This window comes from Lucilia cuprina, chromosome 2 (assembly GCF_022045245.1).
Source record: "Lucilia cuprina isolate Lc7/37 chromosome 2, ASM2204524v1, whole genome shotgun sequence".
In the NCBI taxonomy this organism is placed as follows: Eukaryota; Metazoa; Arthropoda; class Insecta; order Diptera; family Calliphoridae; genus Lucilia; species Lucilia cuprina.
In genome coordinates this window covers 457820-485771 of record NC_060950.1, presented here as the reverse complement: position 1 = coordinate 485771, position 27952 = coordinate 457820, and the positions used below count along the sequence as shown (strand labels likewise).

Below are 27952 nucleotides of genomic sequence, written 5' to 3'. Positions count from 1 at the left end.
AACGAAAAACATCAAAATAGGAAAATGTACTCTAAAAAAAGTGATACAAAAGTCAAATCAAGCTAAATTTTTTATGGGTAAAATATGCCAAAATATGCTCTAAAAATCGATGCAAAAATTCTTAAATTGGTCTTAACCGTTTAAATATATTATCCATGAGTCCATACGTCGCAAGACAAAGAACATGCAATTGCATATTTTGGTTTCCCTGATGATAACTATTTCTTCCTAAATTTAAATAAAAATTAATTATAATATGCATAAAGCCAATTTGTATGTTACCATTAATTTTATAAGGCAAACTCGAAAATATCAATACTCCCCCTATAAAATTATGTATTGGATTCAAAATGATTTGAAGGTTAAAACAACCACGGAATTACGGCACCCCTCTGTCATTGCCTATGAAATTAATAAATTTCAATGTATAAATACCATTTTTATTCTTTATAAAAAAATAAAAACAAAAAATACCCGATAAGATATACCACAAATAATACGTCAATAAATACATTTTATACGACTGCTCGCAGCAACAAATAGTTCTATGACAACTTGTAGGTTTCAAATGAGGAGATAGGAACAAAAATCCAACCATTTTTGCTGATAAAAAAAAAAAATTATTTACTCAATGTTGAGTAATCAGTCAGTCTACTCTTATACATTTAACAATTAACATTGAAAAACGTAAAAAATCATCAATTCCTTTATTTAAAAAATCGGTGGAAACAGGATGAAATTCTTTCACGTAATTTTAGCCATTGTTTTGGCAATATTCGCTTTTATTGCTCAAACTAATGCTGACTTTTGTCCCTGTCCCCGTAATTATGATCCCGTATGTGGCTCAAATTCTGTGACTTATGCGAATCGTTGTCAATTTGATTGTAGTAGACGTGAAGTGGAACGCAGTGGACGCAGTTTATCATTGATGCGTTCTGGTCCCTGCTAAGGATATTATACAGTATGGAATCAATGTTCCATGTCTATTTTCTAACAAATATGTTGTTGTCTTGCATTACAAATATAATTGTGTATGTATATACATTAATAAATAAAATGTTGTAAATTACTAAAAAGTGCCTTAAATTGTGTTTATTTTTAAATTATTTTGTTAAATTATATTTTAAAGAAAGAAGGAAAGAAATTTAAAAATTGCACCTAATGAAACAGGATTTAGTGTTTGGATTTAGATTGTAAATATATGTCCTTCAGTTTATCGGTATTTGCAACGGATTTTATTAGATAGAATCGAAACTTCTGATGAGACTGACTTGAATGCTAAACACCACTATATATTATTTTGAAAATCGCCTTCAAAAGTGAATTTCTTAAAATTATTTCTTAAATACTATTTCAAAGATGTATTCAAATTGTATTCTTAATGTAATATTTTATTTCGAATGATTCTGCAGAAAGGTTACAAAATATATATTATAACGTACATCTTTTGGAACTCTATGAGATGTTGTTACAGACTACCATTTTGAACCATCTTTAGTTAGTTAGTAGTGTTTTCCTTTAGAATCGAAACTTCTGGTCAGAGTGACTTGAATTCTAAACACTATTATATATTATTTTTAAAATCGCCTTCATAAATTCATTTCTTAAAATTATTTCTTAAATACCAATTCAAAAGTGGTAAATTTTTTTTCAATTGAAAAAACATTTAGATTTTCTTGCTTTTTTTTATTGAATTAAAAAATATCCGTATTATGTGTTAAAAAAGCAAATTGTATTCTTGATGCAATATTTTATTTCATCAACAGCTGCCAGGATGTGCAATAGCTATTGTTCTACCTTTTAGAGCCATTTTCGATTGGGCACAAGAAAATTCACAACTATTAGGATAAGTTACAAAATCATCACCGCATACAGGTTCCAAAATGCGGGGACACATACACGTGGATTCGGCCAAATCATCAGTGGAGGCTATATCAGCCATGGCAAATGCTAAAATTGCCAACAAAAGTATGGAAAAGACGGCAAAAAATTTCATTGTAAACGATGTTAACTCAACAAAGTGTGTGTATAAACTAAACTTTAAATTGAAAATTGTATGATATTTTGTAGTCATAAATAAAGGTACTTGAAGTTTTATTAGAGCGATTGGTAAAACATGTATTTTTTGTTTTTGTATAAACAAATGTTGATATGATAAAAAAAAAAGTTAATAGGAGTTATTCTACGTACTTTGTTTATGTTAAGTGAAACAGAATTAAATATGTAGTTGCAACGTTATCAACACAGATTTGGGCTAAAGGGACACGTTGTTAAAGATTATGGTCAAGATTGCCGTAGGTTTTTGTTTTTTATTAGAATTGTTGATAGCAGATAAGATGTTCATTAGAGTGTCCCAAGGAACAGCGTTTTAATCAATTTAATGTAGGCATAACACTCAAACGATGAGTCTAATAATTTTTTTTTATTCATAATGTCTATTAACTAAAAAATATTTCAAGAACCAAACGAAACGCCAAATAATTTTGATAGATTACGAAAAATTTTATGCCCCTTTCGAAAAAATATAACATCTTAAAAGTATATCTAACAGAGTTATTGAAGATTCGGATCTAGTTGAGGTCTGGGGTCTTCTAAAAAATGAGGGTATACAATTTTAACGAAACGCCAAATAATTTTGATAGATTACGAACAATTTTATGCCCCTTTCGAAAAAATATAACATCCTACAAAGTATATCTAACAGAGTTATTGAAGATTCGGATCTAGTTGAGGTCTGGGGTCTTCTAAAAACTGAGGGTATACAATTTTAATTGAACTGAAAACGGGATTTTCAATCGCTAGTTGAGAATTTGGTATAGCAATAAGATTCGTTGAATAGGTGTACTTACAATAAAATTATCAACGGGACACTCTAATGTGCTTATATATGTATGTATATGGTCCAATTGAAGTAAACGTTACTCCTGAATTAACCAATTCTGGGACATTAATCATAAGATAACATATTGAAGTGTGTTCGAGTACTTTTTACGCCCAGTTATCTGTTTTGTAATATTATGGAAAATCAGAAAAATTGGGTCTTAACTGCTATCAGATTACTAACAATTTATTGTACAGATTAGAAAATGAAACATTTGCAATGAATCACCTCTAATCAGAATTTCTTCCACCATAAAATAATTCATAGACTATAGTAATATAGTCTGCTTCATTGGGTTATAAAGAAATGAAATGAATCACTGCATTTGTTTTTAAATTCATTAAGTGTTTACATGCTTGCTAGAAAAATTTAAACACAAAGTCATAAAAAACTCTTTTCCTTTATCATAAAATTATGTTTTTAAAATCAATGTGAAAAAAAAACATTACACCATCCATAGCGAAGTGTAAGAATTTGATAGATTTTTTAAATAGATTTTAACTTTTTTTAATACAAAAATTTTACAAAAATACCTCCACAATATTGAAGTTAGGTAAAAAACCGAGGATTCGTTCCTTTTCGTCTTTCATACGAAAATTTACAACATTGTGTGTTCAGTTTTAATTTCAACCGTAGAAAAGTACGTTCTCAATTTTACATGCCTTGAATTGTCACAAAAAATATAAAAAAATTATTAATCAAAATTTTTTTGTGAAAAAAATAAAATTGAAAAATTTGAATAAAAAAGTATTTCCAAAACAATAAAAATCAAGATCAGGATACTGAAGTGTAAAATGCTGTTTGCGAGTGCCATTCAAGAATCATTTCATATTTCATATTTTTCGTGATTTTTCATTTGAAGATTTTAAATTGTTCTCTTTTTAGTTCTTTTTTGTTTGACTTGACAAGGGCAGATAATTGACAACTCTCCCTACTGATTCTACCTTTCTATGGTTGTATCATGGTTTCAAAACAACAAAAATTTGATGTTAATTAAAATTTGAATTAATATAATAAGTAGGAAAGTATAGTCGGGCATGGCCGACTATATAATACCCTACACCATGAGTATATTTTTAAAATTTTTATTTTTTTAAGAAAAATGAGGCTTTATATAGGTCAAATATGGGCCGATCCTCGGTAAATTTGGGAAAAGGGTATATTTTTAAATAACAGTTAGTTTTGTTGAGTTTCATTGCGATACAAATGGTTACAAGTCAATTTTAGACGTTTAAAACATTTGTTGACGTTATTATGGCATAAAAAGTTCAAATCGGGAGGTACGGTTGTATGAAGGCTAGGTGAAATAATGGACCGATTTCAACCATTTTCAATAGGCTTCGTCCCTGTGCACATGCTTGGTCCAAATTTCATCAAATTATCTTGAAAATTGCGGCCTGTACCTTGCGCACAAGGTTTACGTGGACAGCCAGCCAGGACAGACGGACATGTCTTAATCGACTCAAAAAATGATTCTGAATCGATCGGTATACTTTATGGTGGGTATTGGACCAATATTTTTGTATGTTACAAACATCAGCACAAACGTATAATACCCTCCCCACTATAGTGGTGTAGGGTATAAAAATAAAGATATTGGGACTTGTCAGTTGGTATTAAAGGAGTTGTCATTCGGTACCAACTCTAAGGATGCATTTGTAGAATTTTTATATAAGGACTGGAACTCCAATCAAATTTACCACTCTCCAAAACGTAATTAAAAATTTTAGGAAAAAATATATGTATAACATTATTTATTTTCGCAGATTTGTTATTTTTTAGCCCAAATCTGATCAATAAGTATTAATTAACTATAATTTTCACAATTTAAATATTTTTTTGGAAAATATTACTTTTATTTTAAATATTTTTACATTATCAGTACCAAATTTACCAAATTTTAGATTTTATGATTTAATTGTCAAATTTAAAAAAAAAAATATTATTTGTTTGTAAAAAATAAAAATGTTTCGTTTTGTTAAATTTTTTAACCGATTTTTTTATTACAAAGTGTTATGTATTTGTAAAAAATTGACTTGTACTCTTATTATAATAATATTTTCTCGAAAAAGTTTTGTATTGTGAGGGAAGTATGTTCTCGCATGTGTTGAATTCACACAGAACTCACAGACGAGTGAAAAGTTATTCTTGTAAAACAATGTCGCAGTTGTTTATTAGTTAAAAGTTAACAGTCCATATAATATAGGAAAATAACTAAAAACATAGCAAATCTCATTTAACCCTAAATGTAGGAACTCAAAGTTGCAAAGTTGCAAAGTTGCTTTAAACAATAATAAACTTTCTTATGAATAAATATTAATCTGTACAAAATTGTCTTTAAAAAAATAAAAGTTGAAATTTGGAATAAAAGGTTTTTATGTGTATTCAATATATACTATAAAAAAAGAGCATGGCGGCAGTCTTATCTTATAATTTGTATGTGAAATTCTTAGTCAACTGTGTGCATTACTGCTCAATATCTCAGAGATTTGAATATTGTCGTTTCATTTTGTGACGTAATGAAACACAAATGTTTTTCTAACATAGGCTTTGTAATCCTTATATTTTTCATATCTAAAACACTAATAATAACATAATTAAAAAAAATATATTTAATTTCGTAAAATAATAAATTAATCCTTCGAAATAATTTCATTACCGAAAAATTTATTTCGTTATAAAAAATTATTGTTTTTTCTAATAGTGTACTATTAGACTTTTAATCCTTTCGCTTCGTTTCACTTAAATTAACTACAACTTTTTCCCCATGAAGCTTGAGTGGCAATATAAAATGGTTTTTCCTAGGATGCTATTAATTATTAATGACCTAAAACCTGTGGTTTTCTGTTACAAACTAAGGCTATTTTACCTTTTGAGAAGGATGTCATATGTAAGACATTAGGTTCAATTTAAATCTGTCGAAACAACGCAGCAACAGCTTTTCAAGGTGATGATGATTTCTAGAGAAATGGTTACAATATTTATGTAACTAATTTGTTCCAACCCCTTTTGAAATATAAATTTAAAGCTGAATTGAACAAGAATTAATTAAATTAGTAAAAAGAATACAAAACACATATTGTATGTACATAATATTTTATTTTGCTTTGTTGCAAATATTTCGTAATGTGTGTGTAATTTTTTTTAAGTAAAAAAAAAATAAATATGTATTATTATTATTCTTTTATTTGTTTGCAGTCGCTAGCACTCCAGAAAATTTACCCAAAAGAGACGATTTATCTTGCTCGGGTGGAAGCAATCTTGGTACGGGTTGCCATACACAACAAACGGTCAACGCCAATTCCCAACAACTACCAGCAACCAATTTCCAACAACAACAACATCAATATTTAACGAGCGATAAAGCAACATTTACAAATTCACAATCAGCAGCAGTTGCAGTTGCAGGTGGTGGAGTGGGTGGAACTGGTATAGCAGCCGCAAGGGTTGGTGCAGGAACAGATTCAACGTCATCAACAACAACAGCAGGAATTGATGTTAGTAATAGTAAACAAGATTTTTCAAATTTTACAAGTCCCTCCGGTGTTGATAATACCCCAGAGAGTATCAGCAGCATCTCAATTACAAGTAATAGCTCTGTGTCTACTATAAATGGTCAAGTTGCAAGTAAGTGTTTATTATTCCAATTTCCATTCTTATTTCTTTTCATACTCATGTTTCCATTTAATTTTATTGTTATTGTTGTTGTATATTCCTTTTGTTGATTCTTTTTCCATTAAATATTTGTTTTTCATTATGTTGAAAAAATTCGAAAAATTGTAATAAGTAAGAATATATTTTTCTCTGAAATTATATTTAAGAGCATTACGCCATCTGAAACGCAAAGGGGACTAACTAATCAAAAATTCAAAGCACATTTGCACTAAATAAATTCGACTCATAAGGCCAAATTTGCGAATGTGACAAAAAATTAACTTGTTTTAGGATATAGTATTCGAATAAAACAATTTTATTAAAGATATTTACATACACATTAGAGTTTTTCACGAGAATTCCTCTAAATTTTCAATCCCATTATTAGTTTTATGTGATATTTTTGACAAAAAAAAATTGTTTACAATATTGATTTGAAATATAAAATTTAGAGAAGATATATGTATATTAAATAAGCTAAAAACAAAGGGCCCTGTAGACAACACAAGCATGCTGGCAGAATCAAGTGAATGTTCAAGCCGATTGAACGTGAATGGGGTGTGATGTCAAAATTAAATTGATATTTTTGTGATTGTACCAGCATGCTTGTACGGTGTATGGTGGATTTTGCTCAAACAAATACAAATTTTTGAGCAATAATAATAATTTGTCTATGAAATCCAAGAGAAAATTTTTTTTGTGAAAATTGTTGCTAGTAGTTAAATATTTTACATATTATTGTTAAATAATCATAATGTACATAAAATTGGTATTTCAGAAAGATGTAAAACAAAAAATTTGTTGAAAAATGTAAAAGTTTTTAAAAATTCCCAAAGCAAAGATTCTCAGCTATGATAAAAAAAATATTATTTTACACCGCAGTTTTAAAATTTCATTTTCAGTTTTTTTTTTTAATTTTTGACAAAAATTTTTTATAATTTTTGAAACATCACTGTGTGATTTATGGTCAATATATTAGGGAAGCTGTGAAAAAATTAGGTCAATAGTTAAGTAGTACCGCGAAAAACTAATTTTTTTTTTGTAATATTTTACAAAATATGTCCTAATTCTTTACATTTTAAACAAAATATTTAGAAAATATTATTTCTCGGATAACATAAAATATGTCCATAAATGTATATATAAATCGGAAAATCCTAAGGGATAATATTTGGAGGTCAAAGGTCAAATTTTGAAATATTTGGAAATTTTCTTTAAAACATGTCGAAATATTATTTATTTGTTTGCTACATTTTCTTAAGTTATAGGAATTTGTTATATATAGTCCGGAATTTAAAATAACAACAACAAAAAGTAAAATTAACCCTTTATTTTATAAAATTATATAGAGCATTATTAAAATTGTTTAATTGAATTTTGGGAATATATTGGACCCAAGTACTTTAAAGGGTTAATTTTAATTTAATTCAAAATTATGTACATCTGTGAAACTATTGTATTATCTAGATTTTTCATAGGTTACATTGAAATCTAAATTAACAATTGGAAAAATTGGCGAAATTACAATAATTTGCGTAAAGTGTAAAAAAATTTTATCTAAAAAACTACTATACATTAGATCGATTCACAAAAAATTGAAAAAAAAAAAAAAATACATAATTTCAAAATACCTTTCCAGCTTACGAACGGTCATCGCTAGACTTATAAAACAAAGTTAATGTGCTGTTTCTAGAAACCGAGCGAATAGTTTGAGCACAAATGTTACTTTTATTTTGTTATTGTAACAAAAACAAAATACAAGTAAAATTTTAACTCAAACTACTCACACGTTATCTAGAAACAACACATAAATTTTCAGAGGAGTAACAAAAACACGTTTTTGCTTTCCATACAGTGTGAGTCGGTCTAATAATATACATTGATTTTAGAGTAGCAAACCACACTTGTTCAATTCACAATCGATGTTGTAGCGTTGTATGTCAGCAGCTGCTATTAAAAAGCTCTATACAACTCCTACGACAATTTTTCATGCGGTTTTCGAATGTTGTAAGAAAGTTTAGTGTTGCCAATTGTTTATTTCAACATACAGTGTCTCACATAAGTATTTGAATTTGGTTGTACGATGAAAAGAAACATAATAATATTTTTTGTGTGTGAAATCAATTATTAAATTTGTTATATTGTCTAGAAAGTCCTAGACCTCTTTAAAATTTGAAAAAATTACATTTATTTCAATTGATTCTTTTTTTAAAAGAAGTCCATAAAATTGCCTCACAAAAGCATTCGAATTTTTCCTGTATTTCATATATCACCATGTTTACGAAACAATTTTGGAGCATTCGTACCATCTTTTCATGTAATATCATTAAAATGGTGATTTTTTACATTATTTGCAATTTTTTTTCAGAAATAAAACCAAACTTTAATACACCCCTTGAGGTATATATAAAAATAATAATTTTTGTTATAAGGATCTGTACTTAAAAGTTCCAAGAAGTATTTTTGGTGTCGTTCTTCAGTTTTTAATTGAATTGTATGGATCTTAAGTCCCTTTTCGTACCACTAGGGTTGATATTTTCCGACAAAGTTTGCTAGTATATATTCATGTACATATTAGCACTAATATATTTTAAATTTTCAATGCATTATATCGGTATACAATTCCAAAATATGCCTTTACAAAACGTCATCCTATACAGTAGATTTCAGTTTTTACTATTCTTAACTTTCATGCTTATGTTGCCCATTACAATAACACTGTAAGTCCAAAATTTTGGATTTATATTGATCATAGTAATCAATATTTAAACTGATAACGATATTCTTGAGTTAGACCATAATGATATAGTGGCATGCAGCCTGGACGTCATTGGTATATAAAAATAATGATACTACCATATTGAATGGTGTTTCTTCAAGGCATGTTTTGGAGTTGTACACTTCCACAAAACATTGAAAACTTAAAATATATAAAAGCTGATATATAAAAGAATATATACAAGAAAACTTTCCCCGAAAATTTTTGATCCTTTTATTATGAAAATGGACTGCAATATATTGAATTAGCGACAGAATAATGATATCAATAATATATCTTGGATATTTTAAATACAGATTCTTGTAACAAAAAATACTATTTTTAGATACTCCAAGGGGTCTATTAAATCCCAATATCAAATTTCGGTTTTATCTCTGGAAAAAAGAGAAAATACTAAAAATTTTACCAAAAATCGCCATTTTAATTTTATATTACATAAAAAAGGTACAAATCCCCAAAAATTGTGAACCAAATGGGTCAATGCTTTAAACAATTTAAAGCATAAAAACCATTCGATTCTAAAATTTGTGTTTCGTATAATATAATCAAATATGAAATACAGGAAAAATTTGTATACTTTTGTAAGGCAATTTTATGGACTTTAAAAAAAAAAAGTTTATTTAATTTAAGTAAATGTAAATTTCTTCAAGTTTTAAAAAGCCTGATATCAAACCTAAGGACTGTCTAAACAATATAACAAATTAATTTATTATTAAATTTGGTTTCTTTTCATGGTTTACCTAATTTCGAATACTTATGTATAAACAAAAAATCCAAACGATTTTAGCCTAAAAAAACGATAGAGTGGTAATACTGAAATCAAAAACAGCTATTTACCAAAACAAAAAAAACTAAAATTTTATTAAAAACTGTTTATTTATTACATTAATATGTGGAATAAAGAAAATAAAAGAATGAGTCGTAATTCAGGTCTGAGTTGGGGAACAACTCTCATCGCGATTATTTCTTAAACGCGTTCAGGCTTGTGTTTGTTGCCTGGCTTTCGACAGTTTTGCGTATCGCTCGCACTGGTGTAGTGTATTACTTCACATAACTGTTCAAAGTTATATGTTGTCTACATTAACCTCGTGCTTTCGTTTTACCTCAAGTGAGGTTATGTTTTCTTGGCTTAGACCACAGAATAATAAAATGTTTGGAACTTTATATTGAAATTATTAAAATTGTTGATGGCGCTTTATCCTTTTGGACCAGCCAAGTAAATCTCCCATCCCTTGATTTATTTGACAAAAAAATAAAATAATTGAAATTTCAGAGAAATTAATTTGGTTTATTTCGCATGTTTAATAATTTAAATATTTTTTTTTATTTTTGACATTGTTATGTGTATTTGTTTTGATTGTTTTTTTATTTAGAACATAAACTTATGACTTGCTGCATAGATCTGTTCACAATCACTGTTACTACACTTTAGTAGGTACAATATACAACTTGATTGTGAATTGAACAACTGTGTTTAGCATTGAGGTAGTAAGTTTGTTTCTATTATTTACCATTCTGAGGTTATAGCTTCATATGTTAGCTTTTTGGTCTAAAATTTGCATTTTTCAAACTTTGAGCGACAAGCGGCACGTGTTAACGTCTTTTAATCGAGCTTTCGGCTTTTTTAATATCTGGAAAGAGGAATCATTTTGTGGAGTTAAGACGAACAAGATTCCGACATTTTTTCTCCCCATATAAGATCCGGTCAGTCTAATGTACACCCTGTGGTTTTTTAATTGAAAAGTGGTTTGTTCGGCTGTGCCGAATCTTATATACCCTATTAGTTTTAAAACTTTTTTCCCGACTACATTAATATTACACCAAAAGCGAAACAAAATGAACAACAACAACGCTAAACGAAATAAAAAAACAAAATACACAAGACATCTAAAAATACATAACGAAAAACACAGAAAGACAAAATAAACAACGCAATAAAACCAACCTACATCCAAATATACGAACAGAATTCACAAAAACAAAATACATAACACAATGACGCCAACAGCATCCAAACATACAAAACGATATACACAGCTGACATCTTTTTCTAATATACAGTGTTGTTGTTGCTTATTTAACAAAGCATGAAAAAAATATGGCATTTTTTGATGAAATTTTCAGAGGTTGTTTCAGATTTTTGGTCATATCTCCGTTATTTACCGAACGATTTTGCTGATTTTAAATAGCGATCTTCTCGAAAGCATATCTAACAGAATTATTGAAGATTCAAATCTCGCCGATATCTGGGGTCCTCTAAAAACTGATTTCAACAGACAGACAGACGGACATGGCTTAATCGACTCTGCTATCTATAAGGATCCAGAATATATATACTTCATAGGGTCGGAAAATTATATTATAGAAATTACAAACGGAATGGCAAACTTATATATACCCATCTCACGAAGGTGAAGGATATAAAAATGGAATTGCCAGATATTAAAATTTCAAAGCAAATTGGGAAAAATAATAGCAGCATTTTTTAAACAATTGGATTTATTAAATCCAAATATTAGTTTTTGCACTGCACGCCATGTGGATAAGGCAAAAGGTTTTAATCGATGTTAAAAATTTATTGTTAAAATTAGAATTTTTTAATGCAAATTTTAACAATTTGTTGAAAAAGGTTTTATTTGCAATTTAAGTTTCAGCAATTTGTTTTTATTTTTCTATTTTTACCAGAGTTGGGGGTTGTGCATTAAATATTTAGTGCAGTAAGCTTTCCACTAAATCCCACTATAGTGACGAAATTTTGATTTTCCACTATTTTTTATCAGTATAGTGGTAGTGAAACATATTTTAACTACCATTAAAAAAAATTTGTGGTAGTGAAACATATTTCAACTACCACTAAAAAATAGTGGTAGTGAAAATTTTTCCACTACCACTGAAAATTTTGCACTACAATAAAATAGTGCAAATGTTTAACAGTCACTACATGAATGCTTTAATATGCACTAAAACCTCAAAAAATAGTGTTTATAAAAATATTCCAAACAAATTGAAAATACATATGTTCAAAATATTTATATTTTATTATTTTTACCCCCAATACCACAATGTTTTATAAATATATTGATGAAATTTCCGTATTGTTTGTATTACTATTATTTTCTTTTGTCTTTTAATTTGTTTACTACTTTAATATTATTAATAATTAATTAATTAATGTAATAAAGAGTATAAATTAACTCAATATAATGATATGTATTTGAGTTCCTTTAACATAAGTGAATGATTATATCCTATCCTATTAGTGGAGAAAAAAATTGGCACTAAGCTGGGAAAAAAAAGAATTTTCACTATCACTAAAATAATTTTATTGAAAAATTTGTTTGTATCACTACCACTATTGCTTAGTGTGGCTGTACTTTTTCAACTCACCACTATATATCTATAAGTGATAGTGAAAACTCTTGCACTATAACTAACATTTAGTGGAAACTGCAAATTTAGTGTACTACCCCCAACTCTGATTTTTACACATTTTAAAAATATTGTTGGTGAATAACAAAATGAAACAAACTTATTTCTTTAAAAATTATTTTGGTTTTGTTCTATGAATACAAAACATTGCCATATTGAAATTAGCTCAATCTAACTTTTTTTGGATTTAATAAATGTACTTAATTTTATTTATTTGTATTTCTCTCCCTCTTTCAAGGACACGGAGCTCTTACTATTGTGCGCCGTTCCAATAGTCGTAAAAGTTTCAGCCAATACGATAACCAGCATTTATATTCATTGGCTACTACGCCCACACTATCATCCCTAACTCATCATAGTTTATTAAGCGAGACCACGATCAAATCATCGAGTGACCACAGCTCTCACAGTCGTGTTAACGATTCCACACATCAACAAACCAACACTATAACAGCTCCAATATCAAAAAAATCACAGGCACAATCAGCCATTTTCAACACGACCAACACCAGCAGCACTACAACTACTGGAACCCAAAATATAAAAATGTTACCAACTTCACCTAATTCGGGAAACAATACTATAACGCCGGGCTATGAAATGGAAAATACAAGGGAAGATTCTGCGTCTAGCGCGGCATCGGGTTTAACTATAACTTCGTCAACTGTCGATTTAGCTACTGAAAACTTACCAGCTGTCGATACACCAGATGCCTGTGATAAAGCAGCATTAAGGTAAGGTCACTTCCATGGTATATTAATTATAAGGTAGTGTTAACAGAGCAGCTGATTGTTTTTTGCTAAAACACTTTTGATTCTTTTTACATGTATTTTGACAATGAAGTCGAGAGTTTAACGTGAACACCTGCCTTGACGGCCTAATTTCACGGTGGTCTTTTTCACCCACAGGATAGACTAGAGACGGTCTACCCGCGCCCCTGAATTCTTCAATGAAGAACTCAGGTAGCAATTTTTGTACATGGCTAAGCCGGTCCATGTACAAGTACTTTGTTGAAGAACTCGAGCTATCTAATCTCTTGCCATAGTAGCCCCGTTGCGGAATGACAGGCAGCATGGGTTCAATCCCAATGCAAACCCCGACAAGGAAAAAGCAATCACTGGTCTAAAGTCAATAGAAGGGGGTGACGAGTCCCAACATCAGGTGAAATCAATCTTCCGGTAAACCGGAAGGTGACCACCCTTATGATGTCATGAAAGATTGCATTATTCAAAATGCAATCCCCATCATCAAATGACCCACTCCAGTGCATTCCTTAACCTCTTTAAGCCCGCGCAACCACACTACTGAGATGGCCCTGTTGGTTTGGCAACAGCACCTAGAGGCATATTTGGTAGTCCGAAATACCCAACAAAATGGATCAGGATCCCTCTTTTATGAACCGATCAATGTAACAAAGGAAATAGGAATTTCCAAAGTCAATTGATTCCAATAATTGCCCCGACAAAATAGTCGCGTAGCATGTATCAATATATCCTGTTGAGATGGCAACAGCACCGAAGAACTTCCCCGAAGCGTAAAAAGGCATACTAAATCAGTACTAATCTCCAATATATGGAGACTTTCCCGATCTTTCACCAATTTCCGCATCAGTTCCATTCCCATGATCATAAAGATCGCTCTACGGGATGACAGGCAACCATTGGATACTAACCTGACAATTCCCCAGCATATACCGGCATCCCACTACACGACCGGTAAGAAATACCGATCGGGTTTAGGAATCCGGCACATGCTGCTTTGTACACAGACCTGTTCGAAGAGAGAATTATCCAACCCATTAGGTATAGGATATATCAGTCCTTAAACCAACATTCTCTCCCCGCGATTTGGGTTTCAACCACAGCCACTACGTGGATCCCGAAGGAACCTCAACCAATTGACCGGCTAGGACTAGGTCCTGTGGGCAACCGGCCACCCGTAGTGCCAGATTATATGGTACTCTGGTTAGACCCCATGCCAGATCATTCCAAGGAAAGACCGAGGATACATCTGATCATCACCAGTTTATAGTCCCGGCAGACTAGAGGTATTGGTAGCACCTCTTTTCCCCGGGATATTGCAATAACACCAAGGTGTAGCTTTCACCAAGGTAACATGCCCCCGGGGGGAATGTATTTTGACAGTGTGCTGGCACTTTTAAGTGTAGGCATACTGTCAAAATCCATATATAAAAAATAAAATGAATTCGCTCTATTTTTCTGAATTCGCCGACGACACTACCTTATAATTAATATATCTTCTATATATGTAAATTATTATAAAACTATGAAAGTTAGAAAAAAAGTTATCTTTACTTATATTTACTTTCCCTTTTAGACTTCGCAGTCTTCTGCGCATGCTTAATACAGGCGAAATACAAGCTGATGTATTACAAAAAAATTTACATTATGCCGCACGTGTCCTTGAGGCCGTGTTCCTCGATGAATCCAAGTAAGTATTGTTTAAAAGCTAACAAATGTTAACTATTAAGCTTTTATAAAGCTATTAGCAATTTTATTAACAATATATCTGCTAATTTGTTATTAGTAACTTAAACAGCTCCCAAAATGTTATAAAAAAATTTACATAATCGTAAAATCAACAGCTTATAATGTTTGATCGCCATGAATCCAAGTATTTGTTTATAAAAAAATTTAAATATAACTAACACATTTTTTAGCGGTAATACATTCTTATATAGTAGTTTACAAGTCGCAAGAAATTGGAAGTGAATGGTGAGAACTTTGTTTCCGCTTAATTTAAAAGGATGACTAATTTAATTCATAACCAACTCATGTGAAAATTTTAGTATTAAAGGTTTCTCTCTCTCTCATTTACATAAATTTACAAATAAATTAACATACATCAATTACTTTTAAGCGTATGGAAGAGCTTCAACAGTTTAAATAGGAATAAAAAATGAATATAATTTTAAGCTTTAAGTAATGTTTAATGTTAAACTTTTTTCTTTAAATGTCCAACGTTTGTGTTTGTATATGTATGTATATAAAATTCGCTTTTAGATTCATAACGATTTTTATCGATGTCCGCTTAAATATCATCCATACTTGTCAGAGTTCGTTCATGTTACATTGGAAACAATTTTGTTTTTCTTCCCTCATCAGCAGCGCGGCCCTTTTTAATTTTATTTATCTAGCCAAGTGCCTTTGTTGTTTTGTTATTTTGTATGTATGTAACATAATTAAATAAAATTTTCAGTTTTTATAAAATTCTTTATTATTATATTTTGTTTCTTTTTTCAATCACCATCAATCAAAAATCAAATTACAAAAAACGAGAAGTCCCACGACAGGTAAATCAAAGTTGAGGCAAAATTCGTGCTCGTCCATAGAATGTGAAGAGTAAGTTCTCATGTGTTTTATTTGTGCAAGTTTTTCGTTTTTAAACTTACATTTCAACATTGACTCCTCGCAGCTTAAAACTAACTGAATTTTAATTTAAAGCGTAAACACAATCAAGGCGACCTAATGTTTATCCTCCATGTTCATAAAAACTTACTGAAGTTATTGATGGTTTATTCTATTAATGTTGCATGGAAAATGTGCAGAATAATCCTAAAATAAGCGATTAACTGAACAAATACATATAAACATAGGTACATATACATATGTATATACACACTTAATTTCTTGTTTTGAAATTGTATACTCTTAATAATATCAAATCCTTTAAAACGATAGTTTTATGAACTATTTCATGTTAAAAATTCTCAAATAATAGAGACGTTTTTGTATCATTGTGCTTTCGTCGCCTCAATTGTGTTTTTGTCTAATATTTTTCCGTGTTATTATTTAGGACGGTTTTCATTATACATATATTAATTTTTTTTTTGTTCCTTGCAAGCATGATTCTTTTAGTGTACTTTTCATTTTTCATCATTCAGTCAGTCATTGTATTTCAAGTTTCAATACAATGAAAAATGACTGCCATAAATTTTCGGTAAAATAGTTAAGGCGTATTTTATCCCTTCATATTTTTATTAAATTTATTGTCGTTTTCATTATTTTATGTAACTTGTTTTTGAATATTATTACAAACAAAAAACTACAAAAAGAAATTAAATATCAAATTTAGAATTGTGTATTTTTTATGTCCATTTTCTGTTGGTCTAATAAAATCTTTAAATCTTTTAGAAAAAATACCTTTATCTTTAACGTACACTACGCAACTCAAAACTTTATTATACATAATTCTTTACTTCTTAGTTTAGGATTTTGAAATTATGTGGTTTTGTTTATAAATATTAAACCTTTAACAGTAACTTACATAAATGTTTATTAGTGTGTGTATGTAGACAATTTTAATGTGACTTTTCTCAATAGAGAGAGAGAGGGATAAAGCAATTTAAGTGTTTTAGACATAGGAATTATTTGTGTTATTTCAAATTATTGGTGTTTTTATAATGATTTCATTCTATTCTGGATAAGCTATCTATATCACATAAATCTATTTTCAGCAATTTACTTACAAAATCAATTTTCATCTTTAAATGTGTATTCTCCATTTAAGCTATTTTTAAAATGGGGTATATTTTATTGCAGTTACACATACATAAATACAAAGATTATTAAGATATTTTACTTTTGTCCGTTTAAAATTTTCAGCATTTTTAATTCCGAAATAAATATACAAGGTAACCAAGCTACCAAACAAACATTTCATTGAACTCGTTATAAGACTTATTGCAAAAAAGTAAGTGCAAATAAACATTTTTTTCGAATCATACAGAAAACGTGCTGTAAGCAAATGTTTTGCTTTGCTTCTATTTAGTCTAAACGTCTAAAAAATGTATTAAAACGTTTGTTTTTATGAACAAAAAATGATGTTGCAAACTTAATAGTTAGATCTCTCATGTATAAAAATAATTTAAGAGGTAAAATTAGTAGAGAAGTATTATGTGGTACTTTAAAGATTTTGAAAGAAAAAATCTTGCCTTGGACAGGTATCGAAGTGTATTGTAGTCAGATGCTCAAATGTCAATCTATTTAATTCTGATATGATCCGTAAGCTGTACGAACACTGAATTTTGTCCTCAATGTACTATGAATATTATTAAACATGCTGGCGGATACGTAATGGTATGGTGTTATTTTTTTAATTTTTTGAACATGGTATCTATTTCCGATTGAGGGAAGATTGGACTGTAGAAATCTTATAATTATACTTAATGATGCTATGCTAAATGAAAAATAAAACTTTTTAAGGAAATTCCCACTATGGTGCCCTCAAAAGCACATTATTTTACGTTACTACATATTTCTTGCTTCAAAAAGTGTTGTTATTTTTTCTCGAACATTTCTGGCTTAAAGTTATATATTACTACATTTTATACTATTTTCTTGAACTAAAAAATTATTTCAACAATTTGCCCACAGTCCTTACCTTGAACATGGCCTACTTTCATAAATTTATGCGGCCTCGCCAGTAAACTTTGCTTATGCGCCTTTTTGGACTTAAAAATTAATGTTTTTAATAAGATAAGATTATATTAGAATTGTAATAAAATAGACTATTTGTATAGGTTTCAATCGGTTTCGTCTTAAAATTTTAAAATTTTGATATTCTTGGAAACTGGATCTATTTTATGGTACACATTTTTATAGCACAATTTAAAATTGCATTAAAATTACGAATCGCGACGCGTAAATTATTGTAATAATAATGGTTAATTTTAAGTGAAAAGAAACTTTGAAAGAGCATATGGATATATACAGAGACGGACAATACAATAGAATCACTAGATATGAATTTGGGAATAAAAGTAAAACGACATAATTTTATATAAAAAATTTAAATTAAAAAAACTATGCGACATTAAAGTAGAATCAATCAGTCTTATAATTATTAAAAATAAAAAAAGTCTTTAAAACTCGTTATTTCCTTAATATTTATTTGCAAAGCCATTATTCTTAATAACCGCAAACACATCTTTTTGACCATATTTTCTGAATTTTTCACTAAAGTTCCTCCTGGTTTTCAATTTTACCGGGCCAAGTTTATCCTTTACTGTTTCCAAAGGTTTTTCAGTGGGGCTTACGTCAGAAGATTGCGAAGGCCATTCCATTATATTAATTTGGTTATCTAAAAACCACGTTTTGCGTACGTACAGGGGCTTATCCATATTTTCTAAATATGATTCTAATTATTGTCGCAACATATTTACTAAAGTTTACGTTTTATATGATTTAAATTGATAATGTTATTAAAATTATAACTAATAAATAGCCTGACAAAATTCACAGCCCAAAAGAAATATTTTTTACAATTTAAAGTAGAAATCCTGGTTTTAAGTGAAATATTGAACGTGATTCTATTGTAACATCCGTCACTGTATTTATAACCCTAAGTGAAATTTTATGTTGATATAAATTACCATTATTATTACAATAATTTACGCGTCGCGATTCGGAATTTTATTTAGGGCTTCATTTTTTAATATACCGAAAACTGCAGAACATTTTTCAAATTGGACTTTATTAGAAGGAGCTGCAATCCAAAAACTTCAATAAAAGGTATAATATCACAATTTCAAAAATATCGCGTGAAGCTATATATTAAACTATTTTAAAAATATTATGAAATCTCAATGAAGGAAAATTGTATCCTTTGGTTCAGTGCACCGAATGTTAACAAGACAAAAATTTGTATAAATGGTACCTTATTTAGAATGAATTAAATTAAAATTTTTGCGAAAACATACGCTTCCATGGAGTAAATAAAAAAATAAATTTGTAATAGGTATTAACCAGAACAATTTTTATTTTTGTTCAAGAATTTTTAGGTTACTCTTGTCATTGTACAATAATTATATTTTGAAGGATACGTCAAATATCTTTAATTTTAAAAACATTTTCTCTTATCTTTTTTCCTTTTTCTTAACTGCCTACAATTTATTTTACTCAACATGTGAATTTAAAAACAAATATAAAAAATTGATTGATTGCCTTTGTGAAATTGGTTGCTCTTACTTCACTGCTAATTGCTGAATTGGCTGTTGTTTTGTCTATTTAAAACGCTAAAACAACAATCACCTCTTTAAAAACACCACCCACACCTTAACTGAACGAAACGATAAAACCATAAAATACCAAATAAAATTAATTTAATGCCCATATTACCTTAGTCAAGGCAACAAACTGGAAACGAAGGATGAACGATGCAATGGTGACTGTAAAAATGTTGAATGTAGTCAACATGAGCACACAACACATTCATCATTGGATCCTAATGCTGCCTCAAATGAGAACAACAATATAAACATCACCTGCTCCATGTTGGGCAATGCGACGGAGGAAAGTGAGCTCTCAGGTGAAGCTATAAACTTTCAAACACAAAATGCGTCTAACAATCAAACCAGAATAGACAGTAGAACCAAGGGAGTGTGTTCAACCCCTCCGACACATAGTGGTCCGACGGGACCTCCTGTGGACAAGGATAACCCTGGTATACGAAATGCATCAGACGGGGATGATGCACACAAACAGACTGTTTCCATTGCCTGCTCAAGCTCTCGACAAGCCCCATCGGAAAATATTACCAACAGTTCAGTTAGCAGTAGCAGTTGTAGTAATAAAGCAACCATACAGAGGCAGAAACATCTAAGAACACCGGTCTGGGCCCGATCCATGTCGACAAATAAAACGTACATAATATTATTTTCCGTAACATATTTATTGTATAGCTGAATTATTTACCTAAGTTATTTTGTTTCAAATTAATTTGTTTCCTTTTGTTTGTTATTGATTTCTTTAAATATCTTTTAAGAAACAGACCTACACTTAAGTATAAAACAATGTAACACAAACAAAATACTCTACCAACAACAAACTATTTTTTAAACAATTTAGAGTTTTTCCCCTGTCCTTTGTTCTCTTCTATTCCAACGTCTGTCTTAAGTAATCTTTTTCTTCTATTGCCACTATATGTCCTGTTAATCTTAAAATCTATATGTCTATGCTATTGTAAATACATACCAATTCAATTTTGTTTTTCAGCATGACATTTTTCAGATTTATTTAACACATTTATATAAATAATTTATGTGATAGATATGTATGTGTGTATGCATGTTTGTATGTATGGAAATGCCCAGTAGGATTTCGAGTTAATATAAAACAAAGTTATGGTTAATCACTTACTAATGAGTTAGAAGTGTCTTAAAAGCTAACCAATTTGCTTATAAACCCTTTTCAGTTTTTCAATGCAATGTCTTAATAAAGACTCAGTACTTACTCACTTTGCACCAAATTCAGCTAAAAGTTAGTTAGATCTTTCTTTAATTCTTTATATAATTTTTGGCAGCAACACTTCCTAGTCGTATTATTCTTTTTTCATAAACATATTCCTAAAAATTATTAATTTCGGTAAAACATTTAATTTTTCATTGTTAAAAAAAAACATATATTTTCATAATAACATTTCCTAGTTGTATTATCATTTTTTCATAAACATATTCTAAAAAAATATTAATTTCTGTTAAACATTTAATTTGTCATTGTTAAAAATAAATTATATTTTCATAATAATATTTTTTAATACAAATTGTTTGACGAAAATGTAATGGGTTTCTATTTTTATTTTTTGTTTTAAATTTTATTGAAATGTTCATTCCAGGATGCATATTTACAGTGGGACCTCGATTTTCCGTGATGGTCGGGGCCGGAAGCATTCTGTATAATCAATATAGAAAAAAATGTTGTCAGAAAACAATAGATAAGGATTTCATGTTATATAATTTCTAAAAATAATCGTTTAATGTAGTTTGTCTCTTATTTTCCAATTTAGTATTTTCGTTTTACGGGAATTCCCCTTTTTGATTTGTTCTAATTGTTCACGATTGTTAAAAAAAATAACAGAATTTTGCTTATAATTAAAATTAAGTCGATGCAAAAAAAATGTATTTTTCCATCACGGATAATTGATGTTGCCGGATAATCGAATCACGGATAATCAAGGCCCTACTGTATTTTATAAGGTAGTGTCATCGCTAATTTAGAACACCAAGCGAATTGGTTATATTTTTTTATATGTAGGTATATTAATTATATAATTAATATATATATTTAATATATATAATTAATATATATAATTAATATTATATAATTAATATAAAGATATGTATATTCAAGATATATTACAAATTATGCCACTATTTAAATAAAATGATATTTGTTTACGTGATGCTTGGTATTATCAGACTTTTACATAAATAATTCAAAATATTAACGAAGTTTTCTCCATTTAATGACATTTTTAAATATAAAAATGTAAACAATAACAAACTTTGACAGCTAGGAAAACCAGGCGAATTAAAAAAATATTATCAGCTGATTGAATAACACCACCAAGGCGAATTCATATAAGGTGGTGTTAATCAATCAGCTGATAATTTTTTTCTTAATTCGCCTGGTTTTCCTAGCTGTCAAAGTTTGTTATTGCTTACATTTTTATATTTAAAAATTTCCGTTAAACAGAGAAAAACTTCGTTAATATTTTGAATAATTTATGTAAGAAATCTGAAAATACCAAACATCTCGTAAAGAAATATCATTTTATTTAAATAATGTCATAATTGGTATGTATACAAATATGTTTTTTAAGAGAAATATTTTTTCTATTAAATGTTAACATATTACAAAATATTGTTTTATATTTTATATAAAAATTGTGTAGATTACGTGATTAACTAAAAAAAATCTCTTCCGGAACACTTAATATTAAGAAACGCATACGAAGTATTTACCCGGCTGGCGGCAAATGACTTCTACGTTATGGCTTAATTTTGAAATCTATTAAATGTTAACAAATTAAACAATATTGTTTTATATATACACTATGTTGATAAAAAGATTAACTGAAAAAAGTCTGTTCCGGAACGCTTTATATAACAAAACCCATATGAGGTATTTACCCGTCCCGCGGCTGCACCATTATGGACAAATATTGAAAATTACTCCGCCGGAGTAGAATTATACATTCGCAACAAGTATTCATTCCTTCGTAATATAATATTTTCATGAATATGTACTTTTTTTTTGTTTATTTTTCACAAAAAATGAAGTTTTACTTAACTTAAGGCACTTACTTAAATTTTGCAAATTAAGCTGCCGGAATAGAATTTTTCGATGGAAACAAACATTATTCAATTCAGAATATATTTTCCTCACAAATTTTAATACCTTAATCTTTATTTTTAATATAATATAAACATTTTACAAAAATTTTTCATCAAATGAATTCTCCGTACACATGGATTTTGACATTTACGAAAACCAAAAGCAAAAACAAAATACATGGGAAATGTTGTTGTTGCAGAACTGCCACCACCTTATCTGAATTCGCCTTGAACACCACCTTATATGAATTCGCCTTGGTAGTTGTACAACAACAACATTTTACATGTATTCACTCAATCTCTTATATAAAGAGATTGAGTGAATTTCTTTAAATCAGCTGCTCTGTTAACACTACCTTATTAATATATATTTCTTTTATGTTTAGTATCAAAATGTAGCTGAAGTTCTGTTAAAAAGTTGATCATAACTTCAAGCTTGAACTTCGGTTTCACTTTGCATGAAAATTTGTTTCATTTTATTTTAAATGAATTTTAACACATGAAATGAGCAATTAAATTTATTAAAATATTAAAATCATTCTAAACTCTAATGGTATGTTTTGTATTGAACGACATTGATGGATGGTGTGTTATTATTGTTTAAGATATAAAATATAGTTTGAGTTGCGACATTGTTTTAATCATCCGATAAATATTGAACGTGTTGCATACCCTTGGTATTCAAAAATAGATTTATATGGGTCATGAATCATGATCTAAATTGATCAATATACATACATATATAGGTATAATTAATTTTTATTTAATTAATATTTAGACATTTTCGTTTGCAATACTTTAATTTACCTAATGAGGCTCTAATATATTTATTATTGTGACAGAAGCCGTCCTTTTGTTTCAATTATAGAGCCCAGTCATAAATGTATTGATTCATTTAAATGTAAAGTCCGGCATCTCTATTCTTATCGACAATATATATTCTCACCAGCTGTTGCCGACAATGCAGTGTTTATGACAATTAACAAATTTTACCCGCCAAATTCGCTGTCATTACCCAATGTTTATGTTTGAAATCTATATTGAATTTATTATTTGGTTTTGTTTGTTGAAGTGCAAAAAGTTAATTAATGGCAATCAACAAAATTAACAACAGCGTGTGTAAATAAAATAAACAATAAATAAAAGCAAAATAAAAAATAACATGTCCAAAGTAAAAGCCGATAAATTATCTCCCAAAGAAAGTGCCAAAGCTGAAAATAGTGAAAATGAATCGATTTGTGTAAGCCATACCTTGCAGTTTTCTACCGAATAAAATATGTTTATAATAATATCCCCTTTAGGATGAAACTGCTAGCGTCAGCACCAGCACCACTTCGCGCAGCAAATCGCCTGGCTCTCGTGGAGGACGTCGAAAAAGTCGTCATAGTAAATCACATGTTAATGTACCGGCTTTCAAATATGAGTAAAATTTATTATCAATATAAATGAAATTATTATTATTATTATTTAATAAATGTTTTATTTCTATTCAAGTTGTCATTTAAAGGAAGATCATGGTCAAGCCATATTTGGCGTCGCCTTTAACTACTTACTGTGCAAAGACCAACCAAACATTTTTGCGACAGCGGGAAGCAATAGATGCAGCGTTTATGAGTGTCCGCGCAAAGGAGGTATTAAATTAATAATGTGTTACGCCGATCCTGATGTAGGTTTTAAATATTTGTATAAAAAGTTACAATTTTAGGAGCAGCTCTCAAAAACTACTTTGAAAGACTTAGTTTGTGTTTTGTAATAATTTTTCAAAACTTATAATATTTACATGTACTGCAATCCATTTTTATCTTAAGCCATACATAAATCAAATTTCCATGCTCAGTTCGTACAGTTCATGGTTAAAATCCATATGTATCTCTCGGAGGATTTTTCACTCGAAAATCCGAGGGACAGAGCAGAAACTTTAAAAAATTGGCAAAAATAGGCGAACATTTTTTAAAAATGTTAAATTTTTGAATGTGATATATATAGCTATTTTCCAATGCATCGCATAAATTTAATATCATAATTAACACCTCAGAGTCAAATTTGCATTAAAAATTTTTAAATGGGAACTTTTTATGATAATCTAAAAATTTTTGCAATAGGGTCATTCCAAAATAAATCGATCAAAAATCGATGTTTTAAATTTGTGTCCCCTTCAAATCAGGAGCATATATTCTACTCTTTAATGCGGCTTCTATGGCGTATAAACCTAAATTTACTAGACTATAAATGTGTTAGTCTTTTTATATTTTTTCCCTTAGATATTTCCTTTGGGCATATTGTTAAAAAAAAATATTTTTATTTATAAGGATATATCACACTTATACAAACGCTCCATGTCGAAAATTCTCCAGAAAAATATCAGCCTATCCCAAACCGTATAATAAGACGAATATCTAAAGCTGGCCCATAAAGAGAGCTTTTCCAATTAGCTGACCGCATATATGTATGTAAATATAAAATAAATAAATAATAATAAATGAAGAAAAAATAACCATAAAATAAGAAAGGCTTTTCAAACATCTGTGGAAAAAAAGTTTTAACTGCATTCACATTTTCCTTTCATTTTACTTATCAGTTTTTAATAAGATATTTTCCTTCCTAAGAAAAAAATGTTAGTTACGTTTTCTATTAAAAGGCGTTGAAGAGTGCTGCTTCCTAATATATATGTATATTGTAATATCCTCCGTCTAGTGAAATCTGAATAAGTATCTCTTTAAATTTTCATTTATTTTTGACAACAGCCCGACGAAGTTTTTTACACTTGCACATGGTCTTACGATTCTAAATTGTCTGTACCGCTTTTAGCCACTGCTGGCTATCGTGGTGTCATAAGAGTTATCGATATACAAAGAAACGAAGCGGTGGGAAATTATGTAGGTCATGGTCAAGCAATAAATGAATTGAAGTTTCATCCACGTCAGCCGAATTTGTTGTTGTCTGGTAGTAAAGACCATGCCATACGTTTATGGAATATACAAACACATGTTTGCATTGCTATTTTTGGAGGTGTTGAAGGCCACCGCGATGAGGTACTCTCTATTGACTTTGATTTACGTGGCGAACGTATAATGTCCAGTGGAATGGATCACTCACTGAAACTGTGGCGCATTGATACCCAGGAATTTAAAGAAACCATTGAAATGTCTCGCACATTTAATCCCAACAAATCTCAACTACCATTCCCCACAATCATGCAACATTTTCCGGAATTTTCAACCCGCGATATTCATCGCAACTATGTGGATTGTGTCCAGTGGTTTGGAGATTTTGTACTCTCCAAGTCATGCGAGAATTCTATTGTTTGCTGGAAGCCTGGTCAACTACACCAAAATATTTCTCAACTGAAACCGAATGATGCTTCCTGCACCATTATATGTGAATTCGATTATGACGAATGTGAAATTTGGTTTGTGCGCTTCGGCTTTAATCCCTGGCATAAGATTATAGCATTGGGCAATCAATATGGTAAAGTTTATGTTTGGGAGTTAGATCCTTCAGATCCCAAACATACTCATTGTAGCACTTTGAATAATGTACGCTGTACTTCAATTGTAAGACAAACGGCTTTTTCGCGAGATGCAAATGTTTTAGTTTGGGTATGTGATGATGGTACCGTTTGGCGTTGGAATCGTAAAAATGCCGACATACATTCACCTTAAAGTAAGGAGACGATTGTAAGTAGGTAGATGTTTAAGAAATTCATTCGTTATTATGTTGTCATTAGTACTTTTTGTAAAAATGTTCACGTTGTATGATTTTAAATCGAAATCAAAATATTAAAATAAAACTTTTATCAATCATAACAAAACCAATATAATTTAATTTTGCATTTTATTAAAAAAAATTCAATTGCAAGTTGCAATTTGCAATTAAATGCTTATTACTCTTAAATAGTTTTTTTAAAAAAAGTGCCGAAAAATTTGTTCCCAGTAATAAACATACGTACCGTGGACATATTTTATTACATTTTTATACTATATATGTACATATGATATACCAATTGGTTTTCCGATATCTACATAGAAACACTAAATTTCAAAGTGTTTAATTCATTTTGTATTCAAATCATTAAAATGTTTAATCAAACATGAATTTAACAACAACAAAAAAGAAAATTTTGTGCATAAAATCAGTTGTAGTAATTGAATATAAATACAATTTTTGTTATAGGTTGAACATCACTAAATAAAATAATTGAAAACGAGGTTTTGGTAATTGAAATCGTTTTTGAGTTTTTTCTGTGTAACTGTTCCGACTGAAACTTTAATCGCATGATTATTGGGTAATACTTACATATGTGTTTTTTAATTCTTTATTTTAAAACTTAGACATCATAATTGTATATCGAAAACCATAGAAAAAAATGATTGCAATCGAAATTTTACTTAAACAAGTTAATTTATACTAAATAAAGTAAAAAAAAACATCACTTAAAAATATATTTTATAATTCAGTATATAATAATTTATATGTTTTTACCAATTTTGCATATAAACCTTATTGAAATCAGATATTAAATAAATCATTTTGAAAATATATATGTGTATATAAAATTTTTAATATCAAAAAATCCGTAAAATCTTAAAAAACAGTATAATTTTTAACATTTGTGTTACTTTTTTACCTTTAAATACGGCTTTAGACTATAAGACATTATGTACGAAAAATCAAATGAAATTCCATCCGTATTTTAATAAATAAAAATAATAAAAGCAGAGAACGAAAATAATTATCTTTGAATTAAAAAAAACAAATGCAACAAGAAGAACAAATTTAAACATACAATTTTTATTGATTTGAGCTATGATCCAACCATAGAAAGGTGAATCGGTTTGAAAAGATGTCAATTCTCTGCCTTCTTAAGTCAAACAAAAAAATACCATGAAATGATTCTTGAACGGCACAAGCAAACAGCATTCCACACGCGTGTCTTCTGCTTTTGATTTATATTGGTTTTACAATCTTTTCGATTTAATTGACCTTAACGCTAACTACTGGCTTTAAAATATGAGAAATTCAACATTAGTAAGTTTCTTATGAGCACAAATCTCTCTATCAAATTTTATAAGAA

The 27952-nt window shown here is 29.2% G+C and overlaps 4 protein-coding genes across 7 annotated transcripts in view; 3 read left to right on the top strand and 1 right to left on the bottom strand.

Annotated features, from left to right (window-relative positions):
• LOC111689361 (serine-rich adhesin for platelets) overlaps positions 1-24033 on the top strand; it is a 56815-nt gene extending 32782 nt beyond the window's left edge. The window contains exons 2-6 of one of the 4 annotated variants that reach the window (XM_046956239.1): positions 6080-6508; positions 12982-13477; positions 15081-15194; positions 16046-16105; positions 16179-16326. In XM_046956239.1, the coding sequence (XP_046812195.1) occupies positions 6080-6508; positions 12982-13477; positions 15081-15194; positions 16046-16105; positions 16179-16200 (1121 nt within the window). In that variant the 3' untranslated portion in view covers positions 16201-16326. Of the gene's footprint in view, positions 1-6079; positions 6509-12981; positions 13478-15080; positions 15195-16042; positions 16106-16178; positions 16327-23720 lie in introns of those variants that run through there. The other 3 variants (XM_046956238.1, XM_046956237.1, XM_046956240.1) reach the window with 3 other exon arrangements.
• On the top strand, positions 634-1079 carry LOC111689269 (ovomucoid). The gene has a single exon (XM_023451745.2). It carries the CDS (start codon positions 734-736, stop codon positions 947-949), a length of 216 nt encoding a protein of 71 aa, XP_023307513.1. The 5' UTR covers positions 634-733; the 3' UTR covers positions 950-1079.
• On the bottom strand, positions 1672-2057 carry LOC111689255 (leech-derived tryptase inhibitor C-like). The gene has a single exon (XM_023451730.2). The coding sequence runs from the start codon at positions 1994-1996 to the stop codon at positions 1760-1762; it is 237 nt and encodes a 78-aa protein (XP_023307498.1). The 5' UTR covers positions 1997-2057; the 3' UTR covers positions 1672-1759.
• Positions 23986-27952, top strand: part of LOC111689240 (polycomb protein esc) — a 29766-nt gene continuing 25799 nt past the window's right edge. Inside the window, exons 1-4 of the mRNA XM_023451716.2 lie at positions 23986-24118; positions 24180-24301; positions 24373-24544; positions 25623-26555. Of these exons, the coding sequence (XP_023307484.1) occupies positions 24041-24118; positions 24180-24301; positions 24373-24544; positions 25623-26540 (1290 nt within the window). The 5' untranslated portion in view covers positions 23986-24040 and the 3' untranslated portion in view covers positions 26541-26555. The remainder of the gene's footprint in view (positions 24119-24179; positions 24302-24372; positions 24545-25622; positions 26556-27952) is intronic.